Raw genomic sequence first — 10,324 nt, 5'->3', positions numbered from 1 at the left:
ATTTATCAGATCGTCGACTGTTAAACTTCGCAGAAAAAGGTCTAGAAATAACATATACCTGAAGATTGAAAGGCGGGTCGCCGGTGAACAGGCAGTAGGCACGCTGTGCTTATATTGAACCTCTCAAATAAGTACCCAACTCATGGTTATTACTTATTAGTTTATTACAGTCAATTTTTTTCACAATTGTCGAGACTTACTCACGTACTACCTACTTATCATAAAAAATATTTACTTCTTTCTATAAGGTTGTATTCCGGTGTTCAAAAAAGATAGGTTATATTTGTATTTTGTCATAGGGAACACTTACATACAGACATACATTATTACAGTTTCTAAGGTCAAATTTTGAGATGAATTTATCGAATATAGTCAATACGTTTTGAGTTTAATTTTTACTTTTAATCTTGAACGAGTTTGGTATTAGTTGTTACTTGTTAGATCCAAAATACTGAAGATCTTCAAATATTTTATAAATTTTAAAATATTAAATATTAAATTTTAAATATTTTTATATTATTATAGTTTACCTAAGATAAGATCGGATATTTGGATCGCCTTCTAAAGATACGGAGTATAATAAAATTACAAATATAAAAGTCAGCGTGTAGTTAGACGAGTAAATCACATTAAATTCTATCGAACCATAATTGATTATTGATTGATATTGATGTATGATAAGATCAGTGAAATAATGAATTTGAGAAAAATGATCATGCTTAGTATAAAACATAGAGACTATATATATATATATAGTACGCGAGTACACCAAGTGCCTACAATATCAGTGTGCCACAATGGAAAACGTTGAACTTCTGTATTTTATTCTTCTATTTATACATAAAATAAATTTGTAAAGTTTTATATGTTTGAGGTTTTTAATAATTGCAGATACATATTATATACAATAGTATGTCATTATAATATTATATATAGCCATATAGGTTACCTAGGTATATATTTGTGATCATAATAATATGTACGTTATAACTTAATATGTACGATAATCGTTAATTCTTACAATGAAAAAAAATTAAAAAAAAATATTTTGCATACAACATAATACGCTTAAGTCGTCGAATAATGAAATATAATCATATTCTTACGACTGCAGCATTCAGAAATTAAGGATTTTTTTAATTGTTATCTGAATGGTGAATGCACACGGTGCACTGCAGGAACATAAAATGACAATGAATAAGTGAACAAATTTATAGAATTAAAAAAAATATGCGTTTTGAAATATGCTATTTCTATAACAATATAAAATAGATTTAATTTAATTTTCATAATATTTTCAGTGAACAATATGATCGTTTTCCTAAACGATTGACGAGTATCTACTGAAATATTATTCTTATTTGTAAATAGTTGTACAGTTATGTAAATATATTATTTGTTCAGATTCGTGCGATTAAATTTTAGATTCTGAGCGGAGCGAGGAATGTATTGATTTTATCATGATGTGTATTTTTTTTTGTGTCTGTCATCACGTTTTGTAGAGATAAAAATGCTTCGATTTTCGACTTCAGCACCTTGTTAGATCAGAAAGTGAATCTAGTTGGTAGTTTTGGAGTGAAAAGTTAAAAATTCTCAATATTTTTCTAAATAATCGGGATAAACAAACTAAAAATTTAGGGAAAATGGGAAATTTTACTCACAATCAGTTTTCGACAAAATCGATTTTGGTTTTTGATGTAACTTTAAAACAAATGAGTATAGATACATGAAATTTTCTCCGAATGTGTATATAAATATATTCTATCCACCATGCAATTTTTAAAAAAAATCGACTTTAGTTGAACTATTTATAGGCATATGCAATTTTCGATCATTATTAGTTTTTTTAAAATTAATATCGTTAAAAATGTATTTGTTGGGTAGAAAAGCTTGAAAATTTAATACAAGGCTCCTAACATATTGTTACAATAGCAGTTGAAAAATAAAATAAATTCATAGTCACAACTTATTTTTATAAGCATTCAAAGTTAGAATTTTGACAAAATACTTAAAAATAACAAAAATTCGCAAATTATTTTAAGCTAGAAATTCATAAAAAATTTTCTTTTTAAATCTAAGATTTATAAATTTTTAATAATCTATAATATATTCTAGTCAGATAAACCGTCTCCGCTCAGAATCGTTTTTCGTATCCAATGATATGATATCATTGGATTCGGTGCAAACTATTTGCACTCATCATACCTTTTTTATAACTCATTTGCGCCCGAAATATTTTTAATAAATTTAATTCCACCCATTACAGCAGTCAGCAACCTACTTGGCCACTTGTAACCTACTGTATAGCAGAGCGATATCCAATTTCCCGCTTTTTTTATTTGAAAACATTTAAGCATTTATAATTCACAATATTATTAAATGTGTAACTAAATAAATCGTATAGGTACCTATTTATTACCTACATAGGTATAAACAATAAACATGATATTGTTGTTAATTGCGTGTCGATAAGTCATACCTATATGGCCAATATATATAACACAAATGTCAGATAAATGATTAAATGTATTAATGTATTATGTATTATTACATAATATTATCACTATAGTATTTCTTTAGGCACTATAATCCGGTTGCATTGTTTTCGTGATCTACAAGAGACAACTGCTGAACTGCTAACGTTAAAAGCGGCGTAATAATAAACAATAATATTGACTTATAATTGTTGTCGTTCTTGAGTTTATTTGAAAAGGGTCGTGGGAGCAAAATCGTTCAGCCGTTTACGATTGAAGAGAAATTGAGGATACCTTCTGCACAGACGACAGACGCACAGTAATCGAATGGTTGGCAGACAGGGGAGTGGGGACGGCGTTTAATTTATGCCGGGCACTCGTTTGGTCTATTCAGCCGTTTCGACCGCCATACGTTATTTTAATTCAAATTTGTCTCATACGCACTATAATAATATGCGACCTGCAACACGTAAATGCCGTGGTATGCGTTATTTTATTTATGGTCTCAAAACGATAAACCCGCCTCGCGCGCTTTGCATTACAATAATTATTTTTATAATAGCATAATACATAACATTAAATAATTATGTATATAGTATACGGGTCTCTGCAATCTTGCTACTTTGAGAACCAATACGGCAAAGATTCTCTACGCGCGTAAATATAATTATATTGTGAGCTCGAACAAACGCAATTGATTTAATAGTACTCGGGATGCTGATGAACACTCTGATATTTTTATGGCTTTTATACTGCGGTTTAGAATATTTATGTATCTACCTACAATCTACATAGGTGGTACGCACTGACACGCGATCCTATATTATATTATATTATTTTTATTATTATTACTATTTTTATTTTTATTACTATTATTTATTATCTATATTATCCTATCCTATAATATTGTGGAATGTGGAAAACTGACGGAAATAGCAAATTATTGTAAAAAACTAAAAACGTTGATCTCGATATTCCTCAATAATAATGATAATAATAATAATGATATTATTATCAGCACACATTTATTAATTTACATTATGCGTCTATATTTAATTTATACGACGAAGTGTTGTGCGGGAATAACCCGGCGTAAAATTACACCAAGAAAATTGTTTGAAATTTAAACAAATCGCATTTCATGCTATCGCAGTAATGTATAATTTCCAACAAGACAGTGTTGAAGTTTAGGTACCCACTAATAAAATTAGATACAACAATATCTTTGATTTTTAGTTTTTAATATTATGGAATCCAAATCCTCCTTTTTGCGTATACATAATACCAGAAATTCGGTGAATACCATAGTAGCTTTCTACTAATAAAAGTAACTTGGTTGCTATAGTCACGAGTTACGTTACTACTTAAATTTTCGAATTGTGAAAGGCCGTTAACGACACAACCATTTTAAAACTATCACAATAGGATCAGGATGCAATTCGTGTCGGGTTGTGTGTGGTCGTACCAGTCTACCCTCCCAGGGAGGGGGCGCCGGCTATTAAACAATGCGAAGGATGAAAATACAAACGAATTTTGCAAAAATGCAAAATATTATGTTCTGCACACATCGGACTAGATATTGTTATTGGATCTGTTTTTCTACGAATTATGATTTCGTACGAATACTCTTCTCAGTCGACCGGCCAATATCCATTCAGTATTTTACACAATAGTCAACTACCAAGTATAAGTGCCCTACGACTACGAGTAACGACTAACAAGGCGGTCAACCGGTCGTCGTAACTCTGGACGATCTACACTTCTACAGTCTAGTCTACACTACTACAGAGCTACAGTATACACAGTACACACTACGCACTATGGCTATACAATCCACAGAGTAATGATACAATCACATGAATCACAGAAAACGCGTTTGGATTATTTGGAATTGGAATTTTTTTTTTCTTTCTTTTCTCATCGAGTTTCGGCCGAGCATGTTGTTGTGTACATTTTTGATCGTTCGGCTCTGTTCGTGTCCGGTTGCCGCCGCCGTCGTAGCCACCGCCGCATCCGCAGCCTCCCATTGGCCGACCGGCCGGCTGTTACCTTGTTCCCGCCCGTCCGCCTGTCCACCCCACCACGCGCGCTAACGGCACGGTACACATGTTCTCCGGTTCCCGTCAGCCGAGACCGAGTTTCGAATCCTAACCGACAATCCGGTCCGGCATTCCTAGTGAGTAGTGATAAAATTCGGTTTGTTGCCGCGGAAGAATTGTCGTCTCGTCCAGCAGTATTATCGACTTAACGACGCATCATGTGCCGCCGCCGCTGCGATCCCACGCCAGAAGGACGTAAATCGTCGGCGTGACCCACCGAAAACCGTCGTGTATATTACGCGAGTGAAAACTTCGTCAGAGGGACGTTTCGCGTCTCATCGACCATCTTAGAACTCGCCTGACGACCGGAACAGGTAAAGTTATGATAACTAATATACAACGACGACTAATTATTGTTTAATCGGTGCTCATGCCGTAGTAGTTAGTTAATGGGCAATAACGATGCACACAAAACGTACCGCTGCTAATTAGCGTAATTGAGCGTCGTTAGGGGTGCTCGATAGTCGTGCGTTTGACCTTCGCCGTCCATTTGTCGCGAAATCAACAATTAACAATAATTACACTAGCCTGTGTGCGTATTGTCACGTTTAAATGTGTACGACGTTAAGTCTGCGATGATAGCCCACCTTGGGGGTTTGTAGTTGTTTTTCGCGCTGGACAAAACCAATTAATGTTGGAATATTGGAAACGGTCGAGCGCGCCAAATCTGAGGACACTGTTCTCCAAATAAGTGGGTCGCGAACATGCTCGAACAGGGATGCTGTCGCGCTTGAGATTTTGCGGATCTTACCGCAGACTCTTTGGTTTTCACATCCGTTAGGGTTTGACAGCAATTTCATAGTACCTACCTACCTACTTACGACTAGTGGATTAATACTTTGATATCCAAAATCATAATTATTATTATTAAACACATCCTACAAGGTTTCGGCTCGTCGATCGCCGTTCGATTTCTGCTCGACGCGTCCGTTACGATGATAATGGTACTTACCTTTGTCCGTGTACTTGCCGCCAAATTTTTTTCATCGCGTTTTTGCGGTGACGATTTTCTCACCGATCGTTCATATTCGTTTTTTGATGCTGCAAAAGCGATCGGATTTGTGGTTTACAAAATATTATTCTTTTTTCTCTTACCTATTTTTAAATAATAAATAATCTCGTTTTCTGGCATTCTATATTAGGTCATAACTTAACTTAGATATGGGTTTCTTGGACGAAATGTACCTAATTATAATTAATGTAGCATAATTATTCATAACCAAACATTAATTACCTATTATTTTTTTAAACCTACCTAATGTTTATAAGAATACAGTTTTTTAATCCAGTAATTAATTGCTATTTATGTAATGTAATTTAATGGTAGGTACCTAAATATTCGTTTTAAAAATATTTTTATTAAATTACCTACTTAATATTTTGACATGTTTTTCTTCATGCCACACTATTTATTGTTATTTTGTTAATTTTAACATAATTTACATTTTAATATATAAAATATAATCTCGTAACTAATTCAATTGTATGTTTACCTACATATGAACTCAAAGTCATTTAATAATAACCATTTATTTTTTGTTCGAGTAGGTGCCAATAATTTGAACACATTAGTATTATCATTATTTCTATTTTTTCCTTCTCTAGACATTAGGACAATGTAAATTAACGTATTTTTCGGTACAACTAACAACCATTGATGTTCCTTATAGTTCAGGTGATAATAATTTGACCCTAATGTTAGGCTTATATAGTTGTACACCAAGATTTGAATGAATACCACTTAATTATTCTTAACTGATTGAATGAGTTGAGTTTAATTTGTATTTTGAATTTTATTTCAAAGAATAAGATAAAATGTTAATAACAATATTCTAGCTACACATATCGGTATGATTGTAATGAATTGATGATAACATTAGGTTACCTTTTATTTTATTATGTAACTATTTTAGTAAATATATAAAATAAATTTCTTTAGTATTTTTAATTCCTAATTTTTGTATATTGTTTTTGATTTGTTCTTTTTTAATAGATACATAGGTAGGTATGATACATTAACATTAACCTAAGTGGAAATAGACTAAGGTCAAATTATGATTGTTGAATACACAAATTTCATTGGCATTTATTTAAATTGATTGAAGTACCTGTTTAACTTAGACAGTACAAATTTATTCATTAATTATTTAACTTTTTAGCAAACTTTAAAAATATGGGTTTTGTAAATACCTTTAGACGTTGTTAATTATGAAAAATAAAGAGTAAAAGGTACAAATAAGACAGCTAATTATAAGTAATCAGAATATTAAGCATTATCGCAGTTACATTTTAGTTGAATTAATTATTTACCTGAGCCCTAAATAATGTATTTAGTGTTTCGATTTCACATGTATCTAATTATTTTGTATATTTAAGCACATACCTTTATTTTTTTAATTCTAATTAAAATTTTTTCTAGATAATCAAAAAGGAAACAATGGCAGACATATCTCTAAAAGAATCTCCTTATTACAATAAATCATTAGTAATTACTTCAACACCTTACAAAAGCATAGATGACAGTGGTTACAATACTCCAAGTTATAATGTTTCCTCTAACCTAAGTCAGATATCTGAAGTGTCTATTTCATTTGATCACACACCATCAGATATTGATTCACTTCAACTATCTTCACCAACCCTAGACAAAAACCATCGTAAATTAGAAGATATTACCAATACAGTCGAGTCTCCTACAAAAAAATTTAAATTGTGCTCTGACGCACAATTTAGTGTTCGCTTAAATGATAGTTCAAACAATGATGACAGTCAGTTCTTAAAAAGAAAAAACTACATTTTACCAAAAAATGTAAACTATGAACGTAACTCTATAGAAGGCCGTGAAAAAGTTGATATAATGTATTTTCTATCGGAGCGTTATCATTTTCAACCAGTCATAGAAAAAATATTATCTTTTTTATCCGGTAGTGATATTCTGTCCATGTCTATGGTATCTAAAATTTGGTCTACTGCTGTTGAAAATTCCCCAATTGCTCAAAAAAAAAAACAAAAGTATTTTAAATTATCCAAAGAAAATCGATGTGGACATGTTGGCCGAGACCGTTCAGCATTTAATAACAAAGGATGTCTAGCAAACATTAGCAATGTTATGTGTTCTCCGTCAAAAAAAGAATTACCTCAAAGAAGTCCACCTGTAAGTCCGAGCAAATATAGGTTCCATGTATTTCAAAAAGTAAGTTAAATTGTATTTATATTTGTAGTTGATCATAGTTCAATTGACCAACAATATTTATGAGTTTATGAATGTTAACTTCGTTTAAAGATTAATTTTGTAATTTGAAAAATTATTAGATTGGTCTGTTCTATATTGACACTTATATTTATTTAAATTAAGTTTTTTTCAAAAATAATAAATTATATATAGATAATGTAATATTGACTTTGAACATTTTTAATTTAGGAAGCCAAAAAATTAAGTTCAGATCAGCAATTGGTGCCATGTCCACGGTGTTCAAGACCAGCATCATGGTCACCCTCCCAATCAACTCGAGCTGAATGTAAAGGTTTTCATTGTAAATTTATCTTTTGCACTGAGTGTAAGTGTGAATATTCTAACACATTTGATCACAAATGTTTATCTATACCAATTTTATCAATGTCATCATATAACTGTCGTCCAATGGTATATAATTTAAGCAGAAGGAAACGTAACTTGCGAAGATTGTAAGTAAATGTAAATTTTATCAAAACATTTTACCTCTCAACGTAGTGTCTTAAAATGTTACCTAAACATTAGGAGTTGTATGCCTTTTATTAAAAATGTATTAGTATCAGTATGAAAATCATAATTTTTTTTTATGTTGTTGTTATTAATATAATAAATTTTTTTTTTTAATGTCCTGACCAATTCGGTTTTTAGATAGTTACTTGTTTATAATTATAATTTTTTTTTTTTTGAATTTTAATTATGTAACTTTAATTTATTTCACATAATTATTATTTTTCAAGTCGATAATTGAAATTATTTGCTCAAAATATTAATATATACAGAAAAAAAAAGGAAATGATTACATATAAGATTTATAATTAAATTTTCAATCGACTGAACTTAAAAAGTAATGTTACCAATGGCTTATTGTCATAACATGTATCTGTATACTATTATAAGAAAATAGTGTTAGTTGAAAACTCATGTACAAATCGAAGAAGCTTAGCTCTCTAATTATTTTTTAAGTACTTTGTTTTTATATTTTTAAATATACAATTAACAGTTCTACTTAATTTTTGTATCTTTTTTATTTTGAATTAGGTTTTTATATTTACGTAAAGTGATTTTTTAATAATAATTAATGTATTGTAATATAATTTAATTTGTGTTCCCATATTTTACAACTTTACGGGTACAATTTTTTGATTTTCATGACTTAATTTTACACTTGAATCTCATTTAATTTAATTTTGTATTATTAATCACTTTGTTTATTTGCCATATGGTTTTTACTAACCTGAATTATTTCATTATGAATTGAATACCTTTTATATTTTATAAATATGTACTTGATGAAACATTCCTCTGCTCAATTTTTTTTATACTGTCAATCTTTTGTATACCTAGTTCTTAATAGTTAAGTAATACAAACAATTGTATGTACTTATAGTTTGATTTACTTAAATTTATTTTTATAAAATAAGAAAATTGTACATACATAAAAAAATATTAAATTAATTTGAAATAAAAATTAATTGATATTTTATTGTTTACTACTTATTATTTTTATTCTAAATGCTATTATTTATAAAATAATTGTATTCACTGCCACTACAATTATTTTTGGAAATAAATATGTTATTTTATTTATAACATGTTTCATCTTAAATTGAAAATATTATTTAGCACACCTTAGTAATATTATTTGGATTTTAGTATGGGTAGAAATAACATTAAGCAGGAACTTGAAATCTAATGATCTGTAAATTTAAGTTGTAATCAAAATAATTTAAGTTTGTCTTTGGTTGATTTAGTAATTAATAGAACATAATATTTAAAAAAGTAAAAAATCTCCTCAATAATCAAAAAAGTAAAAAAAAAAATTTTTATAATCTTTTTATTTATTTACAATTAAATTATTTTATTTTCCTAATTTAAAATTCTATATATAATAAATAGTATCCATCAACAGACTTTTTAGCACATAATTAATAAATATGTTTACATTAATAGTTGTATATAACATGATAATGCTGGTAAAAATGTATGTCAATAATTTATACGCAAACATACTTGCACATACGTATTAGCGTGTGTTTGTGTGTATGTATATTTAAATCCATATTATGGCCCATGGCCGTATGTTGTTTGATTATTCTCTAAATGTAAAAGCAACCTACTTTTAATCACATCACTTTAGTTTGATCGTTGTAATGAGCAAATGTTTCAGAATAAATGTTTTGTCATCCAACCTATTTGATCTGATCGTGGCTGTAGTTTGTACTCCGTTAAATTGTTATTTCACATTGCTTCACAATTCTGCTCACCTTGTATATCCTAGTAGGTATTTAGGTATCTGGTATGTGTAGCGAGGTATGGACATGATAACAGACATCCTAATAATAACACAATTTGCATATTAATTTAACAGTTTAAATAAAGTAGTAAATGAATAGATGTTGCTTATTGTAATATTGAATTATTGTTTTGTACATGCCACCTACTGTGCTATTCATTTTGTCTATTAAATTGTTTTTTAATTGAACATGTGGCAAGCACAAATAAAACTACTATACAGTATT

The 10,324-nt window shown here is 29.8% G+C and overlaps 2 protein-coding genes across 4 annotated transcripts in view; one reads left to right on the top strand and one right to left on the bottom strand.

Moving 5' to 3' along the window:
• Window positions 1–4,586: 4,586 nt before the first annotated feature.
• On the top strand, window positions 4,587–8,815 carry LOC107164037 (F-box only protein 5-like). Its single transcript, XM_015511716.2, has 3 exons — window positions 4,587–4,887; window positions 6,993–7,766; window positions 7,995–8,815. Exons 2-3 carry the CDS (start codon window positions 7,011–7,013, stop codon window positions 8,259–8,261), a joined length of 1,023 nt encoding a protein of 340 aa, XP_015367202.1. The 5' UTR covers window positions 4,587–4,887; window positions 6,993–7,010; the 3' UTR covers window positions 8,262–8,815.
• A 798-nt stretch (window positions 8,816–9,613) lies between these two features.
• The window catches only part of LOC107163986 (sphingomyelin phosphodiesterase), a 31,380-nt gene continuing 30,669 nt past the window's right edge, over window positions 9,614–10,324 (bottom strand). For all 3 annotated transcript variants that reach the window (XR_016190237.1, XM_089219373.1, XM_015511650.2), the window contains one exon: window positions 9,614–10,138. Coding sequence is in view for 2 of the 3 variants with exons in the window: in XM_089219373.1 (XP_089075499.1) it covers window positions 10,066–10,138 (73 nt within the window). In the remaining variant the exon portion in view is untranslated. The remainder of the gene's footprint in view (window positions 10,139–10,324) is intronic.

This window comes from Diuraphis noxia, unplaced genomic scaffold (genome assembly GCF_037042655.1).
Source record: "Diuraphis noxia isolate RWA-SAM2 unplaced genomic scaffold, SU_Dnox_SAM2 contig0002, whole genome shotgun sequence".
Classification (NCBI taxonomy): Eukaryota; Metazoa; Arthropoda; class Insecta; order Hemiptera; family Aphididae; genus Diuraphis; species Diuraphis noxia.
The sequence above is the reverse complement of the archived record's forward strand: the minus strand, read 5'-3'. Positions and strand labels throughout refer to the sequence as shown.

Excerpts from the sequence above, each read along its gene's own strand:
- LOC107164037 (XM_015511716.2), top strand. The coding sequence starts at position 7,011 with ATGGCAGACATATCTCTAAAAGAATCTCCTTATTACAATAAATCATTA. Across the intron at positions 7,767-7,994 it reads GGTTCCATGTATTTCAAAAA|GAAGCCAAAAAATTAAGTTC; the intron begins GTAAGTTAAATT and ends TTTTTAATTTAG.